This window comes from Colletotrichum tamarilloi (assembly GCF_030869305.1).
Source record: "Colletotrichum tamarilloi strain Tom-12 chromosome Unknown Scaffold_12.1, whole genome shotgun sequence".
NCBI classification, from domain to species: Eukaryota; Fungi; Ascomycota; class Sordariomycetes; order Glomerellales; family Glomerellaceae; genus Colletotrichum; species Colletotrichum tamarilloi.
The window spans coordinates 625625-652145 of NW_026849395.1; the positions used below are offsets into that span (position 1 = coordinate 625625).

General features: G+C 45.5%; 5 protein-coding genes across 5 annotated transcripts; 3 read left to right on the forward strand and 2 right to left on the reverse strand.

Annotated features, from left to right (window-relative positions):
- Positions 1–11253: 11253 nt before the first annotated feature.
- Positions 11254–12018, forward strand: CTAM01_05003 (pectate lyase; the record flags this gene model as incomplete). Its single annotated transcript, XM_060521033.1, has 1 exon — positions 11254–12018. The coding sequence occupies one exon, from the start codon at positions 11254–11256 to the stop codon at positions 12016–12018; it is 765 nt and encodes a 254-aa protein (XP_060384402.1).
- Positions 12019–13282: 1264 nt separating this feature from the next.
- On the reverse strand, positions 13283–17504 carry CTAM01_05004 (hydantoinase B/oxoprolinase; the record flags this gene model as incomplete). Its single annotated transcript, XM_060521034.1, has 7 exons — positions 13283–13317; positions 13373–13763; positions 13825–14346; positions 14414–16153; positions 16213–16659; positions 16715–17385; positions 17459–17504. 7 exons carry the CDS (start codon positions 17502–17504, stop codon positions 13283–13285), a joined length of 3852 nt encoding a protein of 1283 aa, XP_060384403.1.
- Positions 17505–18707: 1203 nt separating this feature from the next.
- On the forward strand, positions 18708–20384 carry CTAM01_05005 (major facilitator superfamily transporter; the record flags this gene model as incomplete). The annotated part of the gene is made up of 4 exons (XM_060521035.1): positions 18708–18909; positions 19014–19653; positions 19713–19899; positions 19953–20384. The coding sequence occupies 4 exons, from the start codon at positions 18708–18710 to the stop codon at positions 20382–20384; spliced, it is 1461 nt and encodes a 486-aa protein (XP_060384404.1).
- A 191-nt stretch (positions 20385–20575) lies between these two features.
- Positions 20576–22150, reverse strand: CTAM01_05006 (polynucleotide kinase 3 phosphatase; the record flags this gene model as incomplete). The annotated part of the gene is made up of 6 exons (XM_060521036.1): positions 20576–20743; positions 20794–20936; positions 20988–21049; positions 21101–21700; positions 21755–21870; positions 21932–22150. The coding sequence occupies 6 exons, from the start codon at positions 22148–22150 to the stop codon at positions 20576–20578; spliced, it is 1308 nt and encodes a 435-aa protein (XP_060384405.1).
- Positions 22151–22637: 487 nt separating this feature from the next.
- CTAM01_05007 (uncharacterized protein) lies at positions 22638–23505 on the forward strand (the record flags this gene model as incomplete). Its single annotated transcript, XM_060521037.1, has 2 exons — positions 22638–23080; positions 23130–23505. The coding sequence occupies 2 exons, from the start codon at positions 22638–22640 to the stop codon at positions 23503–23505; spliced, it is 819 nt and encodes a 272-aa protein (XP_060384406.1).
- Between the last annotated feature and the right edge of the window lie 3016 nt (positions 23506–26521).

Consider the following 26521-nt stretch of genomic DNA (forward strand, 5'->3'; position numbering starts at 1 on the left):
AGAGAGATATTAAATAAACTATTTAATACCTCTATTTTTATAAAGCTAGACTTTAAAAACGTATATTACTATATATATATAGCTAAGGGTAATAAGTAAAAAATAGCTTTTTATATTAAATACGGATAGTTTAAATACCTAATTATACCTTTTGGGCTAACTAACGCACCCGCAACTTTCTAAGCATATATTAATAACGTTCTAAATAGCCTAGTTAATACTATTTATATTATATAGCTAGATAATATCTTAATATATAATAATAACTACGTAATGTATAAAGAGTATATACGTAATATATTATAAAAACTATAATAATAAAACCTATATTTAAATGGTAATAAATACGAGTTTTATATATTACGTATAGGATTCTTAAGGTATATTATATTTAATAAAAGTATAAAAATAAAACCCGCGCGTATTAAAGCTATAATAAATTAACTACTTCTAAAGAGCGTTAAAAATATATAAATATTCTTTAAATTTACGGGGTTTTATTATAAATTTATTAATAACTATACTAAAATAACTATACTTCTAATAAACTTATTAAAAAAAGTAAAGCTAGGATAGTTAAAATTACTAATATTTATTATAAAATTGTTTAAGAGATTATTAATAATATTTATTAATATATTAATATTATAATATTTTAACCCTACCTTACTTACGTAATTATAAATAAACGCTTTAGCTCGAGCTATTAGCTTAGTAATTACGTAATTATTTAAGAGTAATTAGTACTTAATTATTTATAAGTTAAGGAAATTAATAAATATAAAGAGCTATTATAATATAAAAAATACGGAGTTATTAGTTATTATAAATATACTAAAAAATTAATAATACTACCTCGCTTATAGCTAAAATTAGGTCGTAGTATTTATAAACTATTTTAACTTATAGTTCTTAAATATTAAAAACAAGTTAAATAGAAAATAGCTATACTAACTAAATAAACTCGTAGCGTTTAATATTAAAATTAAATTTAAACTAAGTATTAAAAACTTAGTAAATAAACTATTATAAAAACCTAACTATAATAAAAATAGTAACGATAATAAAATAGAGGAGCTATTATTAAAAATAAAAAAAAACTTATATAACGTTAAAAATATATAAAAACTTTTTAAAATTATAATAATAAAGTATATAAAAGCGAGCTATAAAAATAGCTCCTAAGTAAAAAGGATAATAAGTATTTTAAAAATAAAACTAGTAATAATATAAAAAAGTAAATAAAGAGGTTAAGAGCTCCGGCTCGAGGGAGCTCTAAAGAGTACTTCGAGAGGTATAACGGGGCTACGAGCCTAGGGTATTAGAGTTATAATATAATACTTAGGGAGCTATTTAAGCTTATTATTAAAACTATAAATTATAAACTACTCGTTTTATAAAACTCTAATATAATAAAAATACTTAAAATAATATTTAATAAAGAGGGGTTATTAATAATAAATTAACTACGGGCTACTTAATAAAAGAACGCTTTTATAAAAAATAAGTAATAGATTAAAAAGAACTAATAACCTCGCTTAGTTAGAAAAAAGTAATAATAAAGCTAAGTATATAACTTAAAAAGGTTATTATATTATAATAACTATATTTATATATTACTATATAAGGGGCTAAAGAGAGAGGTTATTAAAGTATATTATAATATATTTATAATAGGATATTATAATATAAAGTGGATAATAATACTACTAAAATACTATTATTATTAAAATAGAGTAAATAGGAATATAAAAAGTTATATTAATACTTATATAATATATTAGTAAATAAAGCTTCGTTATTATAAACCGTATAACTTATTATGCCCCCTACTTACCCTAGTTAAGCTATAGTAAAAAATATTACTAAACTTTATTATAGGCTTACTTATATTAACTATACTAATTAAGAGGCACCCCTATAACATAATACTTATTATAATAAACTAATTTATAAAATATAGTATTTATATTATTATAAAGATAACCCTTATAGCTTAGGGATTTATAAACCTTTTATTTATAAAGATTTTTATAAAGTTTAGAATCCCCCCGACGGAGTAATCCGCCGGGGCCGTACTATATATTACGTATTAGGGAAAACTAGGTATATTACGCTCTATACTTAACTATTAATTAAAATAGCTCCCGACCTTCCTCCGTAGTTTTTTAAGTTTTAGCTATCTAAAGGGCGAGCTATACTTACTTTAATATATATAAAACTTCTTAGTATTAATCCGCATAAGTAGCTAAATCCTATATTATATACTCCTTTTTATTAAAAGTTAGGGGGCCCCTTATATATTCTTTTATATTTATAATATAGCTTATATTAGAGGGATTTTTAGTTTTATAAAATATAATTTTTAAGTTAGCGTTAATATACTGGATTTTAATATCTATATTAGCCCGGCTATTTACGGTATTCGTACTATTACTTAGCCGGATTTTATACTACTAAAAAGTACTTTATTACTTCTTAAGTATACTTACGTTAGCTATAATAGTTATAGCGTCGAGCTAGCCGAGGGCGCCCAGCCCGAGAGGGGTAGACTTATTAATGAGTATTTTTAGTAAAGTAAGTTCTCGTTAAGGTGGTATTTTAATTAGCTAACCTCTTAACTAGTTATCTAACTAGCTATCTAGGTAGTAGTTTATATATTAATAGGTTTATTTAGTGGATTTATTTAGTAGATTTGTTTAGTTTAAATGGAGCTTTGGGCGATATTAAAAGTGATGAAAATAGAAAGAATCTTTATAAGCTCTAGTATAGTAAAAAAGTAGTAAATATTAACCTATTTAGCCCTTTCTTTAGAAACCTCTATATTATTATTAAAATTTAGAACCTCTGCGGTTAAGAAAGGCCGCTTTTAATTATTATAGCCGACTATTATAGCTAATTATTACGGCCGACCTTTATTATTAACCTTTTTAGCTAGCGCTATTGCGGTAACTTACTTATTCTAAATTATATAGTAGTTTTCGTATTAAAATTATTATATTATATTAAGCGCGTACTTAGGGTATATTATACGTATTATATAGTTAAAAAGTATACTATATTATATAATTTCTTTTAAAAACGTAATCCCGTTAAGGTCGATCTTTTGCGCTTATAAAGCCGGAAAAAAACTACTATATAAAGTTTAAAATACCTAAAGGGATCGTCTCTAATAGGGGCTCGTTATTTATAAATAAATTTTAAACTTATTTTTATTACTTTTTAATAATAAAGAGGTATTTTAATACCGTATTCTACTTATAAACGGATAGTTAAATAGAATAGTAAAACTAATATTTAAAATAGTACTTTTATTACTTTTATACCTAGGACTAATTAGATTAAGTATAGCGTCTTTACTTAACTAAGTTTATATATAATAACGCCTAGTACTTAGTAATCTATAAGGCGCTTACTAAGGCCCTACTTAGGTTCCTACCTACTTATTCTATATTAATCTTAACGAGGACTTAAAATAGTATATAAAATATTTTAATTAAGGAGCGTATAGCTTAATTATAAACTAACTAAAAAGCTCTACGACTTTTTATATAAAAAATACGTAAAATATATAAATAATAAGCTAATAAAGTTAAAATAAATATATTATATAAAATAAGTAATTAAGTATTATTATTAAGAAAGAATATTAAAAAATAGCGCCTTAGTTAAAAGTTAGCTAATAAGTATTTAAAACTATTTAAAGTTAAATTAATAATTAGAATAGTAGGAATTATTTATTAACTAAACGTACTAACGTAGTATAAAATATATAATATATTTTATATATTCCTACTTAAGCTATATTAATATTATAAAAAAGCCCCTTAGAAGCCCTTACTTATTAAGGATATAAATAGGGAGCTATTTTATAAAATAGAAAATATTATATAATATAAAGGGCTAAAAAAAAAGCGATAATACCTAATTAAATAAAAAGGATATAATAATAATAAAAATACGTAAGAGCTAGCTAAGTATATTAAAAACGTAGCGTTAATTAAAATATATAAAAAACGAGTTTTAATTAAGTAGCGCGCCCTAGCTCTTAATAAGCTTAATAATATAGCGAACTAGCTATTAATAATAAAAAAAAGGGGCTATATAGTTATAACTAAGTAGTATAAACGTACTAATTTTAATATAACTTTTTTAATCCTTAGGACTTACGAGAGGACTACTTTTATACGTAGAGAGGCCGCCCTTATCCTTATCCTCGGGATTATTAAAAAAAAAGTAGTTATTTTATTATTAATAAATCTATAAATAATTAGTTATAAACATAGGATATAAGTAGGGTAACTATACTATTTCTAAAATATTATTTAAATAGCGCACCTCGTTATAAATAGTATATAATAATATAATTATCGTATTATTATAGGATAAAAACGTAGTATAAGAGGAGCTTATAGCTACTTTATTATTATTATTATTAATAACGAGGGTAGAACGGGCCTTTTTATTAGTACGCTTAAGTACCCTTTATATATTATTAATAGTAATTTTATAAATCTATTAGAGCTATAAAATAATATTAATAACTTAAATAGTAATAATAATAAAATAATAATAAAATAATAAACCTTTAAATCGTAAACGTTATTATTTAAAATAAGAGCGATATTCTAAAAAGTTCGTACTATAAATTCTATAAACTTAAGAACTTAAAACACTATTAACTAATATATAAAAAAAATAATAAAATAGTAATAGCGCTAAGTACTTACTATATCTTTATAAAAATAGTTTTACATAGTATACTTTATATAACGCGTACTAAATTTTAAAAAAGTATTAAATAAAGGAGCGAACTAAGGGCTATAAATTACTAACTTAGCTAATTATAATACTTAACTTTTAGATTAAGTACTTTATATATAATATAAGTAGGGTAGGGGAGCGGGCGTACTTAGCTAACCGTAATCTTCTTAGTATTTACCTTCTTTTTCTTTTTAATAAGAGTTTATAATAATTAATATAAGTAATATATAAATAGTAATATATATATAAAATTAGGGTAAGTAAAGGGGATATTAAGCTTTTTAAGTAAATAGCTACTATTATTACTACTAAGTATATTTATAGTACTAATAACTAGTCTATTACTAATTATAATAATACTATTAGAAGGAGTTATACTTATATTAAAATAGAATTAATAATAAATACGGTATAATTTTAAAAAAGACTAACTTAAATATAAAGAGTATAAAAAATTAAGGGATTTAAAAAATATTCGTTAGTTATAAAATTTATATAATAAGAAAGTAGTATAAACGTTAATAAAAATAAAAAATTATATATAATTAAAATAATTATAAATAAATAAAAAAGAGAAATTAAAAATCGTAATAGTTTAGAAAGGGGTTAATATTAATAAATAAAAATAGGGTAACGACTACTTAAATATTAATAATTATAAAAAACGGATTATAAATAAGAATAACCTAAGTATAAAATTATAGGGCTAATTAAATTTATTATTTAGAATAAGGGGTTTATATTTAAGTTAATAAGCGCCGCTTCTACCTACTTTTATACTATATATTAAAAAACTTTATAAATAAAAAATTAATATAGTATATATAAATTATAAATAGCCTTTAAAATAAAGCCTAGGGGAGGGAGTATTTTATTAAGCTTTACTAATTAAACTTTATTAATTAAGGGATAGCTTAAGGGGTATAAAAAGGGGGACTAAGTAATAAAGGAGTAGCTTAGGTATATATAGAGCGTTAATAGTACGCCTCAAAGGAAGGGTAGATTTCAGTAATTCATCTTTTTAACCCTAATAGCAGTTAGCCTCTATAAGCTTCTTCCCTATGTCACACACCTATTGACACCACACCTCCCTAGATTCCTTCACACGCACGCTTTCAGTGGTAGAATTCTAGATGCTTGGAAGCAGAGTGCAGCTTGCTCAAGTTTGTTTCCTTGCGAGAGGCTTAATAACTCTCAAAGATGCGGTGAAGAAAAGCTTGGCTAGCCGGTGACGAGGGTTGACGCTGTTAAGCTACCGCTAGTTGCGAGTTCGCTTGCTTATTACGATGAACCCAGAATCCTGACAGATTAGCCAATAATTACAAGGTAAACGGAACGCCACCCAATGTTACAGCTTTCACGTGTTCTGGAGTCTGGATTGTTATTGAGAAACGATCTGCGGGCAAACATGAAATGTCAAGAGGAGGTTCGGCCATTACTTCGGTTCATCTAGACTGGGTGGATGTTACCACGCCGGCACTTTTATGTAGAAAGCCCTCCATGCCTGATGAAGCGATGTACCGAGCCATGTAATGGGTATTAGGGAGAGGGGCAAAGCATATGCACCTTGGAATTCCCCTTGCAGCGGCAGTGGTCCGGCGGTAACACCTGTCTGATGGAGCAGTCAGCGCTTTGCTTACGGGCGGCTTTCTCCGCCGAGAAGCACCACAGCGCCCGCCGTCGAACAAGGTTGTAAAGATGTCTGTCATTTGAGTGGATGCTGCTTGGCCTTGTGAAGAGTCAGAAACCGAGAGGCTTGGAATGATGTTCGCTTGGGATACCTTGGCGGGGCTCCAAGTAGGACTGTTGGAAGCGGACTGATAGACCGCAACTTCTGTAACATCTTGTCCACAGAGCGTGAAGGCTGTGCGGTAAAAGGAGGTAAAGCTGCTGGATCTCTGGATCAATCATTAGAGGAACGCACGGAAAGTGTACCCGTCACCCGTTTTCGCGCGATTTCTCGCCATCATCTTCACCAACCGCTGTCTACTTTATTTACAGATATTGTGTGCGGATGAAAGGTTCCTATTTGACAAAGAGAAGCTCAAGGTAGCACATATTACGCTGGGGCTATCTGTGTATTTGCATAGTAATACGGGCCTTGGCAAGGGTTCTAGTCTCGGCGCCATGGGTGTGATCTGTCCAGGGCAATGAAGCAAGCAAATTGAGGATCGCGGACGGAATGCATTTCCGAGGGGCCATATCAGTTTGTAATCATCACCGATGCATAGAGCGCAAAGCTGGATTTCTGCTTATTACCGCGTACTTACGTAGTTCAAGGGCAGGATGGATTGGTGTAGAACCTCATTTTCATACACTCCGAATAACCCAGGCCCGAGTCAGCGCTCTGAATCAAGTGTTGTGCAGTGATTGCAGGCATAAAACATCATCATACTCTCATTTGTTGACACTAGTGGACTTTTGAAGATGAGACGAAGGTTATTAGGTAAGCGGAAATGGAATCGACTATTTGGCCCCAACCGGCCCCGAGGTGGGAGGTGGGTGTTATTGGCCTGCAAAGTACGAGCTCTGCCCTTGGAAGTAGTCCCATGGGCAAATCGGCACGGATTCGTCCGAACACAATGATCGCCCTGACGGCATCCCGCCCATCCAGGAAGGGTACGCTCTTCGCATGTCGTATCTGCGGATGTAACTCTGTGCCTGAGGGTCAGGCGTAATGTTGTAATCGCGACATCCCAGGCCACATGCGGCAAGGCAATCTGTACAATGCTTGATCATGGGTATAAGCAAGTCTACAAGAGATAGCATAAGTTGACCTATATTCAACAGGCCCCTGTCTTAAGATCTTGCAGTTCATGAGAGGTGGCTGGGTGAGGTAGTAGTTCAGTGCGTAGAGGCGCTTGCTGCTGCTGCTTCACAATGAAGATCAGGGGTGAGCCTAGGTCGTTCACCTGAAAAGAGAGAATACAGATAGATTGCGAACAAGACACAACCTCCGCTCATTATACGAGAAACGGCAGAGGGTGCATTATTCGAGGAAACTGGCTCGTCTGTCTGGTGCGGCTGGTAAGAGTCTCCAACATAGAGCTTTGTGTTTTACATCCAAAAGTGGAGTTTCCAGCACGGGAGCCCAAAGCATGAAGCAAGAGAAGAAGCGGGAGAAGAGTGCCAGTCATACAACATTGATCTCAATGTGGCCCCGACATCCAGGTTGGCCCCTCCAGAGTCTCGTGGGCGGGCAACTTGAATGTTGAAAGTCTTGAGAGCCTTGATGGACAATATTGATTGCTGTCAGCCCAGGGAGTTTGTTGGTCCAGCCCAGCTTTGGTACGTTGTCAAATTCCTGACCGATGCCTATTGTCCCGTAATCCCTTTTCGGGCGCAATCTCGGGGTGGGCTTCTCACACAAGGACATGATCCACCCGTGGGCCATGACCCCCTCAACTAACAATTCTGGCCAGACTGTAGCCGGGCGACTCCGACCCCCACAAACGGCGCGAGCGGCGAGTCGGGGGCCCCTTTAAGACCGATTGCGGTTCCTGGGGAGGCCTCCCGGCTCAGTCCGTACGGAAGCCGATTAATCTTTAAATTCGGCTCTCGAGTGAGCATCGCCCAAACACAAGAAAATTCGTCGAGAAACGCCGAAAAAGTCAAAAACCACAGAGTTTTGGCTGGTTTCTCGAGCAAAACAAAGCTCTTTGCGACCGAATTGTCTCGATTGGACCGGGAACCTCGGCCAGCGCAGCCCAAAAGTGCGCCGATCTATGGGTGCCAGAATGTCTTGGCACACTCTATTGAAAAGTCTTGGCGACTCCTTTCCAGACTTTCCTTGGCACACATCACAACCCATCACGTTTCTGGAGCGAGTGCCGTGGGCACACACACACGACTATCCCACAGAACTTGAATCGTTTTCGCATTGGTGGAATTAGATCCATGACTAGGAGAACCGGGCCTCACCAGATCACGCCCCCTTGCCAGCCTGCCGGGCTCATCTGCTATGATATCCACCCTCATGGATCAATATTTAGTGTTAAGGTGATAGTGTTGAGAGCATCCGATCTCCGCTCCCATCTTCGCCTATTCGTGCCTAGGCCACGGGTTATCCGCATTCCCAGGTAGTTCGGCAAACAAGCGGATTTTCACTCACACACCGCCAGAGCACAAAAACCGGTATCCGTTGTTTAACCATGCCTCGATGCAACGGGAATCGGAGCCTCGTCCGACAGGGCAGGCCCAAAAGCGATGGCAACGGTGACATTGAGAGCCTCCTTTGGCCTTTTTCGGATCCCGATGGTGCTCTTTCCGGCCTGCAAGTCGCATCCCACCCGTAATGCCAGACGCAGGCGCGTTGGTGATATATTGTTAGAACTGGAGATCATTTGACTCTATCGCGACTGTCGCATTATGTCTGGCGGGGTATGTCTCGGGCTGTTTGCAATTTAGACATGTCGCAAAAGACTACCGAACTGATTCAGCAGCTTTGGACTTTGATCCACCACTGGCGGAAGCTGAACTTTGACAGTGGCATGCCGCATGTTGGATCTGGTTCAGATGAGCGATGTCTCAGCGGCAACGTGCTTCTGCCGCCCGCCTTGCTGCTAGCGCACAGCCTGCATCGCGCTGGTCCAGCTTTTTCTCTCTGCTTCGGCTCCCGCGATACCCCGGAAAGCTGATTAAGGTCAATAAGCTTGAACAGGGATGGCGGACATGTGTCCATGGGGGCAGATTTTGCGGTCAAGGGGGGACTGGGCTGCGCCGTGCACTGACAATATGCTGCCAGCAGCTGGGGGAAATCCGAAGAGATAATAATATCAGGCTTGCCACGGGTTAAAAGTGCCATCCTGGGTTAGCCGGGACCCTCATTGTGCGGCAGAGAAAATCAGAGTTTGCGGGATCACGCTCCACCCCAAAACACGTCAGACAGATATTCCCTAAACCTTCGAGAGGTTATTCGAGAAACGGCTCAACCATGGCTGCAAGGAGCCAAGAACTCACAGACGACTACCGTAGTCCCGATGTCTTGGGTATCAACTCTCGCTAGAATACAGACAGAAACCAGCTAGAATAGTGAGGACACTACGGCCGCCCATAGCCACTTTTTTGAGTCTCTCTCCTCCGACGCCAGTCCGTGAGGCCGGGAATTACTCAGGACCGTGGTAACGGGTCTTATCTAAATAGACGTTGGTTCCATCTCGAAAAGGCCCCAGTTCATCTCCCTTCGATATACAACCGAAACCAGGGTGCCGACCAATGGGAGCTGTTCCCGCGCGCTAGCGACGGAAACATTGCGGATTCTGGCCGACAGTCTGCTTTTTGCGTCTTTCTGCTCACGGCATAAGCTCCGAGACCGAGACACACATTCTGCCAACAGAGTGCTGCCCAGGACTGCGGAAATCTCCCAAATCTCTGACTTCACATCCGCAGTTTTCCCAAAGAGGACTTTACTGTGGATCTCAACTCCATCGTTTTGAACATGGTCTAATCTTTCAACTCACATACCAACCTTGTGACAGCCCCTGACTTGTTTCATGGTTAACCAGGAAGACAGCGCCACATTTTAGACAAATACGACATGCGAGCCTACTCTGGGTAAGCGCAAATACCGGGTCTGCAAGGCAAAGAAAAGAGTGAGATTCCAACTTGCTCAGGTTCCCCATCTTCGACCCATATCCAGCACGGTCATGGGTCATCCCCTGAGCCCATAGCTTTGGCCAAATTGTCGACAGGAATGCCTCCATGTCAAGCTGTGCACCTCCTTAGACACTGGGCAGTCTTTCTGCCCCCTCGAACGTTGAAACAGCTTGTCGCTGCGCTGATGACTGCGGCTCGCCGAGACGCCCGAACCACTTTCTGATATCGGGGTGGATCATATGGACAGGGAAGGAAGGCTCTGCCCGAAATGAATCGACAGACTCCTCGCTAACTCCCCGTCCTTGTCGATTCAGGCAGAGGCGAGGAAGAGGAAGGGGGCCATGTCCCTTCCATCCCATTCCCGTGAGCTCAAGTCGGGGGGCGTGTAGCTCATCCATGAACCAGGACACAGACTAGCCACTCGCCAACACTCCCGTGAGCTCCATCGTGGGCCAGACTGCGGGCTGTGAACTTTTGGACCTCGTCGCATCAGTTCACCCCCCAGCCCTGGGCAAAAGCTTGTGTATCCGTGTCACTGTGAGCTGTTCGACCTACCAAGGTCCCACTATCTAAGGTCTTGGCAGCGTGAATGAGATGCAGGATTAGGATGACTCCTGCGGGAAGGGGAAAGTATGTTGTTGAGGAGCTTGGAGGAGAGCAGAATTTCCCAGAATCTGCCCAAGATCGAAAGATATAAGAAGGTTGCAAGCTCCCGTCCATCAAACCTTCTTTTCTCTTATTCCTCATCACCTTCATCAGCATCTTCCGCTACAGTCTCTCTTTACTCATCCAACTACTCACATTCTTTAGCCCTGGTGGTTATTCATTCGTTGTCAACACTTCCAAACTACTTCCAACTCTACGTGTTTTCTTAAACCAACCACCACATTCAAAATGAAGTTCTCCGCTGTCCTCGCTGCCCTCTCGGCCTCTGCCGTCATCGCCGCCCCCGGCGCCGAGTCCTCCCCCAACAACTTCGGTGCCATCGAGAAGCGCGCCTCCTTCCCCATCCCCGCCTCCAAGGGCACCGTCACCTACAAGTCCGCCCAGTCCGTCAAGGGCACCTTCGATGGTGGCATGAAGACCTACGGCCGTGGCGTCAAGTGCACTGGCCAGGCTGAGGGTGGCGACGCTGATGCTGTCTTCCTCCTCGAGAACGGCGCTACCCTCAAGAACGCCATCATCGGTGCTGACCAGATCGAGGGTGTCCACTGCAAGGGCTCCTGCACCATCAACAACGTCTGGTGGACCGCTGTCTGCGAGGACGCTCTCTCCCTCAAGGGTGACGGCAACGCCTCCATCATTGGCGGTGGTGCCCGCGGCGCCGAGGACAAGGTCATCCAGCACAACGGTCTCGGCACCGTCACCATTGACGGCTTCACCGTCGTCGACTTCGGCAAGCTCTACCGCTCCTGCGGTAACTGCAAGACCATGGGCAAGCGCACCGTCGTTGTCAAGAACGTCAAGGCCTACAACGGCAAGATGCTCACTGGCATCAACTCCAACAAGGGTGACACCTCCACCATCACCGGCACCTGCGCCACCTCCGTCAAGGAGATCTGCACCGAGTTCCAGGGCACCACCCCCGGCAACGAGCCCAAGAAGATCGGCACTGGCCCTTCCAGCGCCTGCAAGTACTCTACCCTCAAGGCCTGCTAAATGGCTCGCTCCTGAGCTATTTGGTGTTCTTGAATTCCGGTCTTGGTCGCCAACACAGCTTGCTGTAGCGGCGATGGTGCTGCAGTTGCCGCACTCAGTCTCTGAGAGACTGCGAGTGAACTTTGTTTTTGGTTAAAGAACTTAGGAGGGAAGAAACCACCTTTTCTTTTCTGTGGTGTGTAAGCTGATGCGCATCACTTGGCCCCTTGGTCATTCTCTGTACATATGGACATGGGGAACATGTACCTACAATATAATCCTCATGACTTGACTCGACTACTTTGCTTTCCGCTGGTGATTTTCAATCGACTGAGTGACACTTGCTTGACTGAAATCCTTCGAAAGAATATTTCTGCTCGTCTACATCAACATATAGCTGAATGTTAACTCTGGCCGTGCTCTCTCCGCTCTAGAAATCATCGTCCCAGCGATGGCGACTTCCCCAAGGTTGATGAATGGGGTGGAAGTGCGCATCCTCATGTGGTGGTGTAGTTAATGCTAGACTGTGCTCGCTAGGCAGTGAAGTCGCTTACTGCAAATTATCTTGCCTATCAATTTGTTTGGACTAAGCTTTTGATGCTCTCCCGGTCGTTAGAGAACAATTTCCGAGTTCCAAGCGAAGAGAGACCCCATCTTCGCTTGTATTTGTTGCACAAACCTCTTTCGACAAGGAAACGGAACACGCCATGCTGAGAAAAGAAACAACTGGTGTATAAACACTAAAATTGCCGGCGAGAATACGGTAAGTGGTCAGACTTGTTGCTTATCGATGCGATGAAGTCTTCATAGGATGAAGTTAAAAGAGTGGGGCGCTTGGATCACGAAAAAGTGCACCCACCGAGCAAACTCAATCTTAAAAAAGGCGTCGATCCGAAAGATCGGATCTGTCAAATGCAGGTCATCGCAAGTGCCTCCACCAGTCAACATGGGGAATTTGTTTCCTCCCGCAAAATGGCGTGAAACCTTGATGCTAAGAATGTCCGTCAACGGCTATAACGGCACCGCTTGAACGGAAGCACGGCACCACGGCATCACGGCACACACAACCGAGGCCAAGCTGGGGGACCTTAGTCTTACGCGTTAACTTCGAGCCAAGTCTGGTCCCATATCCTGGCAAGTCTCCAGAATTTCTAAAGTTGTGGTTCTCACTCTGAACTTCTATTAAATAGCTTCCCTCGCCCTCATCGGGTTTGGTTATGGAAACGACGAACGACCGGCCCACCATGAAAACACCATCGTATCATCCCCAAGAACAACGACGACCTCACAAGGCACCGTATGCACCTCCACCCGGACTCCCTATTACCGAGCTGTTAGCAAAACAATATCCCTGACATCGACGGACTTGACTCACTGATGATGATCCGATCTCCCCTCTTCATCTCGCAACTGTTCTTCCCGCCAAGGTTGATCTCCCGTGTCCCGTACTCGTCATGCCGAACCCACACGTTCTCGCCCAGAGCTCCAGGCTCACCTCCAGCTAGACCATACGGAGGAACTGTCCGCCTTTCACTTAGCACACTGACGTGCAAGTCTCGACGAAATTCGATCTCACGGATACAACCGTCTCCTCCATTATACTTGCCTCGGCCGCCTGACCCACGCCGAATACCGAACTCACGGAGAATACACGGGTACCGACGCTCTAGAGACTCCGGGTCCGTGATTCTAGTGTTGGTCATGTGGACGTGTACGCCGGACTGGCCTTCCCAGCTTGGTCCCGCACCGGCGCCGCCTGCAATGGTCTGGTTTCGATGGGATTTAGTAAACGATGACTGACGGGGTGAGAAACGATCGATGACTTACCTCGTAGTACCCGAACCCAGGCTTTGCCTTTCCGTCGACCATCTCACCTCCATACCCAAACGTCAAGTTATTACACGTTCCCTGGCTAGCCGCTGCGGCTTGGAACGCTCTCAACACCACATCCGTCACTCTCTGTGACGTTTCGACATTCCCACCGACTGTTGCAGCACCCAGCGAAGGAGATATAATCGTCCCAGAGGGTATGATGACGTTGATGGGAGCCAAGCAACCCTGATTCAACGGAATATCCTCCTTGACCAGCGAACGCAAGACATAGATGATGGCGCTGAAGGTGATGGCGCGGGGTGCGTTGAGGTTGCCGTACATCTCCCGACTCGTCCCTGTGAAATCAAAAACAGCAGAGCCCTCTTCGCGATTGATGCGAATCTTGAGCTTGAGCTTAGAACCATCGTCCATCTGGTCCTCAGCCTCGAGTGGGAGACCATCGAACTGATCGTGAACTTGGCGGAGAAGGTTTCGGACTACCTTCTCGGCGTTGTTCTGGATTCCGAGCATGTATTTCTGTTGTTGACTGTCAATTGTTCGCTGCTCCGATCACGGGTATATTGCCTAGATAGACTGCACTTACCTGAACCGTCGGTAGACCATACTCCTTGATCGAATCTTGAATGAGCCTGATGCCCTTCTGATTCGCAGCTATCTGCGCCTTCAGATCGCTCACGTTATCGTTCCACGTCCTTGTTCCAGAAGAACCAGGGTACGAAGCCGGCCTTTTTAGCATGATCTCAGCAAGACCCTCCTCGTCGAATCTGCCCCTGTCGACCAGCTTGAAGGATAGGAAGGAAGCTCCCTCCTGCCATATCTCCTTGGAATGCGGCGGCATGGAGCCAGCCGAGATACCGCCAATGTCGGCATGATGAGCCCGAGAAGCTGTCCAAAAGAGGACTTCGTTGGTGTCTTCGTCAATCACTGGTGAGATTACCGTCACGTCGGGGAGATGGGATCCACCGGCGGCCGGGTGATTGGAGACCAGCACATCTCCTGGGCGAAGGGAGTTACCCCAGCGCTCGGCCTGGTAGGCCACCGCATAACTCATGGCGCCTAGGTGACACGGGATGTGCGGCGCGTTGGCTACTAGACCACCTGTAGGTGAGAAAATGGCACAAGAGTAGTCCAGCCTCTCTTTGATGTTGACGGAGACCGAAGTCATTTGCAGTGACCTGCCCATCTGCTCCGCTATGCTCATAAACCGATGACCAAATACTGATAGCTGGATCGGATCGACCTCATCTGTCTCTGCTGAAAGTTCGAAGGCTCCTCTGACGGAGCCTAGTGAAGTCGATTCCTTGTCGAGAAGCAGGTGACGAGGAAGCACAGTTGCAATCCAAGACGGCTGAATCATGATGGTCTGAGTCTGGTCCAGGATGATTGCCGGACCAACGACCCGCTCACCCGGCGCAAGATCTTCGAGCTTGAAGAGGTCGACCTCATGCCACTTGCCGCTTGTGTACAACTTCGTAGTGCTAGCCTTCTTGCTGCTCTCTACTAGCCTAGTCTCAACAGACTTCAGAGCTTGCGATACGCTGGTCACGTTGGAATCAGGCGTCTTGCCCAACGCGCGGACGCGAATGTCTTCGACAAGGATGTCGCGGTTCAGAACGAAGCCGAACTCCTCTTCGTGGTGCTCGACAAATTGACGAGTGAAATTCCACGACCCCTCAGGCTTTCGAATCATGAGCGAGCTATTAGTACCTTTGTACCGCAGGTTGAGGAACAGCTCGTGCTCGATCTGTTCATCTGAGAAACCCTGAGCGACCAAAGTCGCTGTAGCTTCATCCATCAAAACCTTGAACTCTTCTGTCAGCTTTTTATCAGAGAGGTCAGAAAGCTCAGTCGCCTTGGGACGCTGAATCTCATGCGTCAAATCAGCCAGCGCCATGCCGTACGCCGATAAGATGGATGACAACCGATGTATGACGACGCGCTCCACGCCCAACGCTTCAGCGACGTCACACGCATGTTGCCCGCCGGCGCCCCCGAATGTAGCTAGGACATGATCTGATGTGCGGATGCCTCTACCTTCGGTGAGCGAGCGTATGGGTCTGCTCATGCTCTCGTTGGCGACGCGAAGGAAGCCGCTAGCGACCTCTTCCGGGGTAAATGACTTCCCCTCTTCGGAGTTGATCTTCTCGGTCAGAGTGTGAAAAGCTGCGGCTGCTGCGCCGTAGTCGAGGGGTTCATTTTCCTTTGGTCCGAAGATGGAAGGGAAGTATTCGGGACGTAGACGGCCAAGGAAGAGATTTGCGTCGGTGACTGTGAGAGGTCCGCCTTTGCGGTAGCACACAGGTCCTGGATGAGCGCCGGCAGACTATAAGTTGACGTCAGTTCACGGCACCGAAGAGCTACTAATATGCTGTGGTAACTCACGTCCGGCCCAATCGCGAACAGTCCATTCTTCCAATGCAGAATCGAGCCGCCACCAGCAGCAACAGTGTTGATATCCAACTGTGGTGTCTGCAACGTGACCTCAGCCGTCTCCGTTTCGAATACATGATCATACGTGCCCGAAAAGCGACTGACGTCCGTCGAAGTGCCGCCCATATCGAAGCCAATCACCGGCATCTTGGTCTCAGGGTCATAGCAGGACTTGCCGAAGCCGATGACACCACCAGCGGGACCGGAAAGGATTGCGCGTAGCCCAGAAAAGTTCTGCCAGAGACAGAGTCCGCCGTCGCTTTGCATGAAGAGGAGCTTGCTCGCGATGGCGTCTAGGCCGCCTTTGAAGCCACTGCCAAAGTCGCGGACGTATCGGCGGATGAGGGGGGAGAGGTACGCGTCGGCGTTTGCTGAGTTTCCTCGGGATACCATCTTGATCTAGACGAATGTGAGCCTATGAAGCAGTACATGAGAGGAGGGAGGTTGATCTTACTGTTGGCTGCAGTTCAGAAGACACGGAAACATCGAAGCCCATAGATCGCGCTAGTTCCGCTACCTCATTCTCGTGATCGGGGTAGAGATAGGAGTGCATGAAGCAAATCGCAACACTCTTAAAGCCCTCAGCCTTCAGATCCCTCAACTGGCTTGCTACGACCCCCAGATCAGGCTTCTTGAGGACTCGAACCGGCTCGCCCGTCAATCCCTTCACAAGCTCCTGATCGCTTTCAACATCAATAGGCTGTTTCTCCGGATTCTCCAAGAACTCCTCCATCGTCACACGCTCTTCAACCTCGACAACTTTCTCGTACAGATTCTGCAACTTGTGGATACTCAAATCAAAGATGTGCGGCCGGGCCTGGTTGCCAATGACGAGCAAATCCCGGAAGCCCTTGGTAGTCAGGAACGCTACGCGCTCGCCCTGTCGTTCTAGCAGGGCGTTCGTCGCCACAGTCGTTCCCATTCGAACTGATTCGACGTCGGAGATATCGAGGGGCTCATCGCGGGATACTGGTGCGCCTCTGTAATGCGCCAGGACGCGTCGTATACCTTCGGTCGGTGCATCTTTGTAGTTTCTTGGGTCTACTGAAAGGAGTTTGAATACCATCTCTGGTTCATCAGAGCCGGGTATATAAGCGTGCACATCGGTGAAAGTGCCGCCGCGATCTGGTGATATTTTGTAAGCAAAAGACTGTCAGGACACTAGCCGAAAGTCTGCCCACTGGAGCCTTCAACTAACCTATCGCGATTCTAATTTTATTTCCACTTGAGCCAAGCGAGCCCATTGTGAACAGCGATGAAATGCAGGTGATTGAAAGATGGAATCGTTAGGGTATATCAAATCGGTAAATGCTGAGCCAGTTGAGCTAGACACTCGGACACTTGAGGTCAATTACCTTAAGTTATAAAGCATTTTCCATCTCTCCTACCTAGGACTCCGTCCCCGATCTAATCATCAGTTTGCATATCCCCCGCATTGTTCCCCGAATCGCACCATCCGATCTCCAACACGCAGCTTATCAGGGCTGCCGCATTCCCGGGCTCGGCACCGGAGGCGAACCCCGAAGCATCCGAAACCTCCTCCGAAGTGGGGCCAGTTGTGACAAACTGGGGGTATCAGCGACTCGGCTTGCTGGCCCGAGATAACTCTCGCTTCATGAAACCGGGAATCGTTATTCCTGAGCTCGATGAAATACATCTGATCAAGGACTGTGACGCGTTTCCAACTTGATGGCTGGCTGAGCTCATGGCATGGAATTGAAGCAGTCAGCCTACTGCCACCCCTGTCTTTTGTTTTTGTTCATGAGGTAGCATCTATCGTGATATCGAATTGATATCTTGTTGCCGCACAATAGGGATATCACAGAGTTGATGAGTCGAATAGAAGACATTCCCTTTGCAAGAGGACGATAAACGTGAGGCCTAGCCCCGGGTACAAGGATGCGGCCACCTGCAAAGGCTTGAAAACTCCATCTGACTGGGGGTCATGCAGCTGGCTCTTGAACCGACTGGAGGTTACCCATTGATAAAGACGGCTTCACGACCCGCGCCGTGTGTCAAGAACGAACGTTAAGTCGGGTCGCCAATCCGCTTCAGCCCGATCATTACCGCACTTGATTTGTCTATCGCGCTCTACAGTCGCCGATAGTCCTCGGTTCACGAGGAGGGATCCCGATAGCTAAGGCGACATAATGTTAAGTGTCTAGTGTTCATGTTATAGCCGCGTATTTTCCTGACTCTGTACCGAAATGCGGAACGAGGCTGCGAGCGACTTATCTGATCTTTACATCATCCTTGAGATCAATGGGGAAGTTGTTGCTGGGTTGCTAAAGATTAGATGAACCCACTATCTATAAATGGGCATGATATGACATAGGCTGCGTAGACTCTGGACATGTCTTAGGTGATACTTCGGTCAAGTTCTCTCTCAACTTATCTTTAGAAATATTATTTCACATTTGAGTGATACAATACTGTATTCTTTCGAAATGCCCGAGACTCAAATCTTAGAAGAAACCAAGAACAGCAGCAGCCACGATGTCAACAACCATGATATCAGCGTTGCTCATTCAACCAATATCCATATTGATCGTGCCAAAGAAGCCAAAGTTGTGAGAAAGCTGGACCTATTCATCACACCCGTACTCTTCATCGTCTATCTCTCATGCTTCATCGATAGAGCCAACATCGGTAAGTATTTCATAGGTTCCTTTGAGGGTCTCCAGCATTGTACCGGAAACTTTGTTCCTGTCATTCACTTCCTAATTCCGATCAGAATCGTAACCGAGATGCAGGAAACGTCAAAGTCGCCGGCATGCCCGAAGAAATAGGCGCCACAAACCAGCAATACTCCACAGCCGTATCCCTCTTCTTCGTAACCTACGTGCCCGTCGAAGTCCCAGCCGTACTCCTCGTCAAACGCTTCGAACCCCGCTTCGTTCTCACAGCACTTTGCGTAATCTGGTCCGTCACGACAGTAGCCAATGGTCTGATTCGGAATGTCGGCGGCCTGTACGCCTGTCGTTTGGTCCTCGGCGCTTGCGAAGGTGGTTTATTCCCTTCTCTGAACATGTACCTCACCATGGTATATAGACGAGACGAGATCGCGAAGCGCACGTCCTACCTTGTGTCATGCACGGCATTATCCGGTGCCTTTGGGGGCCTGTTGGCGTACGGGTTGTTACAAATGGACGGCGTTGGTGGATACGCTGGCTGGAGATGGGTGTATCTCATCGAGGGGGCGTTTAGTATCACATGCGCCTTTGCTGTATGGTTCGGATTGCCTAGCGATGTCCGCAAAGCGTACTTCCTCAGTGAGGAGGAGCGAGTCATCATGGACATGCGGCACCAGGAGAGATCGGACTACATGGGCAGCAACGAGCTTGATTGGAATGAAGTGAAGCTCGCTTTCTTGGACCCAAAGACTTGGCTCAGGTATGTATTGTTCGAAGATTCCAACAACAGGGAGAAGTTGCTGACAACTACGTTCTCAGCGCGTGGACTCAATTTTGCCAGAATATTTTGACAAACGGATTCGGCACTTTCTTGCCCTCCATTTTGCACGCTATGGGTCACGGTACGTTGGCTAGCAACTATCTGACAATACCCGTGTATTGCCTTGGCGCACTGGCATTCTTCACTTTCGCTTTTCTGTCAGATAAGTACGGAAAGTGCGGCGTAGTGAGTTGACCTGCATTCAGCCAATTTCATAGTAGAGTAGCTGACGATTCTAGTTCCTCTTCGCTACCAATCTTGTAGGCGCAGTAGGCTATGCAATATTGATTGGTTTCAGTAACAATGCTGTCAAATATTTTGCCTGCTTCGTCTGCACCATCGCAGTGTATAACGGCACAGGGCTGAACCTGGCATGGCTCAATGTCAATACAGCACCACAATATCGGCGCGCCACGGCCATTGGGATTCAACAGACGATCGGCAATTCGGCCGGTGCTGTAGCAGGTCAGATATACAGAAGTTCACCGTATCTTCTTGGGAACAGTTTCTCGCTTGGTGCCATATTTGTCGCCGAGTGTCTGATCGTCATTCATTGGCTATTCCTCAGACGCCTAGACAAAGAGAAGCAGGTCATTCTGGCCGGGACCAGGCCAGATACGAGAGAGAAGCGGACAGGCGACCGAGATGTTGAGTTCAGGTACCGTCTTTAACCATGGCAGCTTGCTCTCTATTCTCGAATGTACCGGTATAAGACGTTGTCGAGGTCAGACACAGTCGTGAAGTATGGTAGACATTCGTGGCATCGGCTGGGACTTGCGCCGGACTTGCGTCAGAGTTTCATCGGCTCGAGCCGCTGGCACATTCGCGTTGGCTGGAAATGGTTTGGAACAGATCTGAGACATCAAAGCCAGTATTTGGCCCACACTTCGTGCTCTTCCTTAGTTCCTCTGAAGGCGAATTCGAGTTCGGTAATGTCTTGGAAACCCTCCTTCACTTTTGGTTCCTTGAAGCGGGATTTGAATCCGTTGAAGGCCATCCTAGGCAGTGCGGTTCGTGACTCGGGGTTAAGCTGCCCTGCATGAGCTACAGTCATGTATTTGCAGTTTAGGTTGGACTTACGGATTCATTCATGGATCGTACGGCATCGTTGTGTTCGCAAATATGAAGTGGCGTCTTGAACCAAACACATCTGATTGGAAGGTCGTGTTTCGCTGCAAGCTGGACCCAGATAGCTCTCGTATCGGGATCAGCATTCGTGTTGTCTGTACTGAATTAGTGACTGGAATGGCTAAAGGACTCGTGCGAGAGCTGACCTATTGCTATTGATTGGCCCCCACTAAGTAGCTCTTTGGCGGCTTGCACGCACTTGTCTCGACTGCCGATACATTAATATTTGCAGGGCTTGATGATGTTGAGCTGAACTGACGTCTTCAAAGTGTCTTGGTTGATGCGCTCATAACCTAACGGTTTGAGGTACTTCCAGAAGAATGTACTTTTCCCAGCACCTGGCGGGCCGCAGGAGAGGACAATGTCCTGCTTGTTCTTCTTCTCAAAGAGGGCACTTGATGTCTCTGAATTGAGGTCCTTCGGGTACGGGAAATGGACGATGTCGAATTCTCGGACAAAGTCCCGAGGCTTCTCGTCGAGGAAGAACTCTTCTGGGGTTTTGTATGTGATCCCAATGTTATGGGCAAGATTTCGGTCGGAGCAGCTGAAGTCTTTGGAGAATTTCGATGCCGCAATGCGACCACCGGCGTCACCAACGAAGATGCTCTCCTCCAGGTCAACGTCTTCCGTAAGGTCATAATCAGCGCAAAGTTCCTTCCACATCCCCGGCCTCGGTTTTCTGTATATGTCTTTCTCTGTGGCTGCGTAAATCGTGGTCGGGATATTGAGCTGTGTCAAGACGGCATTGACCTTTTGCTTGAACGCCGAGGCTCGGTCTTTTATCGATTTCGGCGTTCTTGCTTTTGGGTCGGCGTGGAGAACAATACCGGCTTGATTGGACAGCACCACAATACGGTATCTATCAAGATTAGCTGATGTCTATCACTCTGAGAGCCAAGTGCTGGTAGTATACCCTTCGTTGTTGTACATGTCCCGCAGCTTACCAGGAACAGAAGCATGCCACCACTTCCAGTCTTCGGCGGCATCGGCATGTTTCTTGCCCGAAGCAGTTGTTATTAGGGTCGAATCCTGGGCGGCTAGTCGTCAATTGAAATGGCTTGGATTATTTGAAGCTGCATAGCTGTCATACCAGGTCAAAGGCAGCTACCTTCCTCCTCTTTTCCGACTCGGTCGAGGGCTCCTCTGGTTCGTAGCGGCCAACGAGCAGTGTCCCAGGGGTGTCGTCGTTCGGTGCGCGTTCGGTCCATATTGTGCGGTCCTTTGGCTTTTGAGAAGTAGGCTTGAAGAAGTTGGCAACTGCGTTTTCTATAAAAGGCCAAAAGTCAATGGTGGACGATGATGTAGGCATAGAAGAGTTTACTCGTTGTGCCGCTCTGAACCTTCCGTTTGACCGCCGGTGGAGAAATTGATTCTCTTTGCTTCCGCTTCGTGGTAGACGAACTTGAGGTCGACATGATCCAAGTGAAGTGAATCGTTCGTTTGCTAATCAGTGAGCACCTTATTCTGCTGTTGACTCTCCAGAGCGACGTTTGCATGTCGATAATCGCAGCTCAGAGCTTGGGAGGAAGCAGCGAGCTTTGGTGGGGCTTGGCCACTTTACCGGCAGAAAGCGCGACGACGCCAACGCGCCTGAGTGACGGGCTAACACGTGACCCAAGATTCGCGGCAGGTACGTATCGGTAGAGCGATTTCACGGGACCTTCACACTCACCTCAATGAGACGCTTTTCATGAATCTCTCTCTCTCTCACTCTCACCCCCCCCCCCCCCCCCACGCCTCACTATCCGAGTTCTTCCCGAAATCTGCCGTCACCATCGCCACTGTCGTTAATCGAAATGTACGAGCTCTTTCTCACGACGCTCGTCGACGACGATGATATTCAGGCGGCATGCTCCGTCCTCGGTGGTCTCTGCGCCATGCCCGCATGGCAGAGTCTCCATCGCGTCCTTTATTTCAAGGGCCCAGGCAAACCCGGCGGAATCTCGAACCAGAATTCGATCGTCAAAACGCCGCGCAAGGACATTCAGATGCTGTGGAAAGACCTGCATCAGCAACTGAGCCGTCAATCTTACATCCTTCAGGCCCGATATGAGGTCTTCAAGGATAAGGACTTCGGCCCGACCGCTCCGGAAGTGGACTTCAATGCGCGTGCCGGCACCCTCCGGTGGACCGATTTCCCTGATCCTCCCCAGGTCCGCTCCTCGGTTACTCAGCGCAAGAAGACTGAGATTTGGGACCAACGGAACTTGTTGTCTGTGATGAAAGACAACAACTACCAGTCAGTTTTGGTCGCCCGTTGTTGACGATAGTGATCTGACGATATGCAGGTTCAAAAGCGAGGCTATTGAGGAAACCTATCAGTTCTTCCGAGAAGATGTAGAATTTTGCCTCTCAAGACACTACATTCTCCAGATGAACGGCGACAATGGCCCTCTCACTCAAACAGCTACATGGGACACCATGTCACCAGCGGATCCCGGGCAGCGATGGATGTTTCTGATTAAGGTTCATGTTCATCAAGACAACAAGCCCGATGAGATCCTCAAGGCGCACGAGCAGTTGGCCAATATTCGGCGTGAGCTCGAGGGCGTCTTCGAATTTAAGATGTTTGACCGACGCATACACGACACCCGCGTTGCGGTTGAGATGAGAAATGCGCCTGCACCACTGCCCCAGGTCATGACCATCACAGACCAGCGGTAAAAGATAGCTACCTTACCGAATTCATGGATGATGGCCCTGATTCGTGTTTCATAACACACATTCAGCAGTTGGCAAGACCATTGCTGAACTTTTACCTGGCCAAGATCGAACACCATCGCGGTTCGCTGGGACTTTGCTCTCCAACGGTTCAACCTCCAGTCGTCTCCTGAGCGTCGCACTGAACGCCATCAGGTCTTTGATCAGCGCGAGAAGTTTAGACGAGAGGTTTGAAGACCGCGGCTTTGGAATCCAACAAGAGAGGTTTATAGCCAAGCCGTGGATGCCCAGGATGTTGCCCCGCATCGGGCCAGAAAAGAATCATACCCTTATCGAGGGCCTTATAATGAAAATCTGCTCTCACAAAGGTGAGCTTCTTGTAAAAGAAAACACGCAGCTTTCAAAAGAATTGCAGGGTGCAAAAGCTGAGGAAAGGACTTTGGGAATGGTGGGGGTAGAAAGATGGTACTCGGATATTCGGCACGAGTACGAGATGAAGTTGAGATGCCTTGATAGGGAATCCACAGGTTCCAGAAGATTTCTTCAGTCGAGTGGGCCAATATGTGTCGTCAAGAATAGCCTAGGACCATAGGCTACCTTAAATCAGAGATGGCATCAAGCTTAATTTTTGACTGATGCACACCGTCTTTAAACCGGCAAAATAGTGCCGTTGCTGCATCTGCCGTTCACGAAATGACGTCCCCTCATATTCTGGCTCAATTCAATGACAATTGGATCGAAAGCATTGTCAACTTGCTAGAGAGTTATTGCTGATCAACGATTCTGGGCTGAGTGTCTGAGACGAACCCGATAAAGCCCTAGATAGCGTACCACGAACACCAGAGTTATGGTTAGTTTACAAAGTGTCATTAGTCTGGGAGTAATCTCAGGCAATACCACAATTATGCGAGACGATCAAAGAAATCGCTCTCACACTTTTACAACTTTGGACCTCACTACCAGGTATGACGTACGATATCCTCACTTGCCGCCAGATGCATGGCCAAAATTATTGGCCTTATTTCTTTTTAGAGCGGCACGATATGGCCAAGACTTTTCTATCCTGCCGCAGCCCGTTCTCCCCTTCGCTCGTTGACGGTTGGCGCCATCATCCATGGACCATGCATGGCCCAGGCGCCAGAACTGGCGGCCCTGGTTTCGAAATGATTAAACGTGCAGCGGTCAGCGGTGCGCTGCGCTAAAAGGGTAAACCCCCCATCGAAAAATTCAGCCGTCCCCGAACGCCCCCGAACTGGCCCCCAAGATCTAGACTCGTTTCACTCGGAGATGATTTCCCGCCTAAAGGCTTGGGGAACCACCGTATGCTCTCCACATAAGCTGATAAGTTGAGAACCGAGGTGTTGAGAAGGATATTGGTCCAACATTGTCTTTTGGCGAAGCAAAGCAATAGAGACGGATTGGCATCTACAACAGGCGTTCATTTACGGCTGGAGCTGGTCGAGAGCGTTAGTGCGACGTACGAATTGAGTCAATCAATAACCGCAAAGGGAAGTGTCAGGGCCAGCATATTGACTCGAGAGCGGCTGTGTTCTGCATCGTTCTCCTCCCCCTCCTACTTCAGAAGTCCAGAAGGACCAAAAGTCATCTCTACCCGTAACGCACGTGTCCGCCAGTGGTACTGGCTTCGACCACTGAAGACGGGCTTGCAGGGCTCATCCAGGGTTGAACCACTTTGGGTGACACAATCCATCGAGCCCCAGGAGCGTCGCTCGCCCCTGGGTAGTATGACGATCGCGGATCACTCCGTTGCCCAATCGGAATCATTCAAGACTTGGGTTGATTAACTTGATTTGCGCCAAACGGTCCAGCACCACGGAGACACGCGAGTACCAAGGAAAGTATATGTTAGTGATTCTCCGTCGATCTCACGGGCGAGGGCTAAGGTTCAATCTATTCAACGTCGCCTGCCAAAGTTTAGTAAGACTTTTGCTGCTGACACATATTGCTTTGCACGAGAGTTCCACCGAATTCTGCCTGTGTTCGTTTATACCAGTAAACTCACCTGTTTCCATGAGTCCTGAAAGAGAAAAAGGAACAGCAAGCAGTTTTTGCTGTGGTCTTATCTTGGCCAAACTGAGTAGCGCCAGGGGCCACATGCTGTTTGTGTTTCGGGTTCGGACGGCCAGCCGCGAAGGGGGATCAAAAACCGGGGGTCAGCACTGGTTGCCAACACGCCAGTGGTTGAACACTTGGATCCGACTCCAGGGACAGCGATGTCCCCCAAGGGGTTAAATTAAGCTTGGGGTCAAGTTGGGACGACTGAAGCGAGGGATGCCCGCCTTGCGAACCTATCCAGCCGAATAAGCAAAAGCGAATCCGTATAGAAGCCGCACCAACTGGCTGCAAGTTGATGAACCCCTGGTCGACAAACCCGAACTGGGCGCGTCACCCGCGCAGCCGAAGCTGCAAGGCACACATCCCGCAATTTAGACACAACAGCGGGCATCCCCACAACGTTAACCCCTTTCAAGATTATTGCTCCAATGAACGATCGGTGACACCCATGAGCATGCCCGGCCGGGACTGCTTCTTTACGGCGGGAAAGCGGTGCTGCAGCCTGTGTGCCCATTCAGTTCCTGACGAACCCTTGCGGTATAGAGATTAAACGCTTCCCTTCGAGGTATCAGATCCCTGGTTGTTAGTTGAACCGATGAGGCGGCGTCGTGGGCCAGTGGAACGGGATTGCGGTCCCCCTTTCCAGAATTTAGGCTTGGCAGCTCTAAACTGGCCTGACCATGTCCGGTTGGTGGGGAGGAGGAGGAAGACTGAGGACGATGTTGGTGGTTGAAGACGGGAGGGGAGGGGGATGGAGGGGGGGTGATGCGAGGAACCCAGAGAGGCCATACATATAACATCTCGCTCTCCTCGTTTCTCGAGAAGAGAGTTTGTTTTGTCTCTTCAACAGTTTCAGTCACTCATCTGTCCACTCTTTACTTTCAGTCCTTCTCTACAGCTCGACGCCGGCGTCATTTCACTCACTTCTCACCTTTGTGTGCAC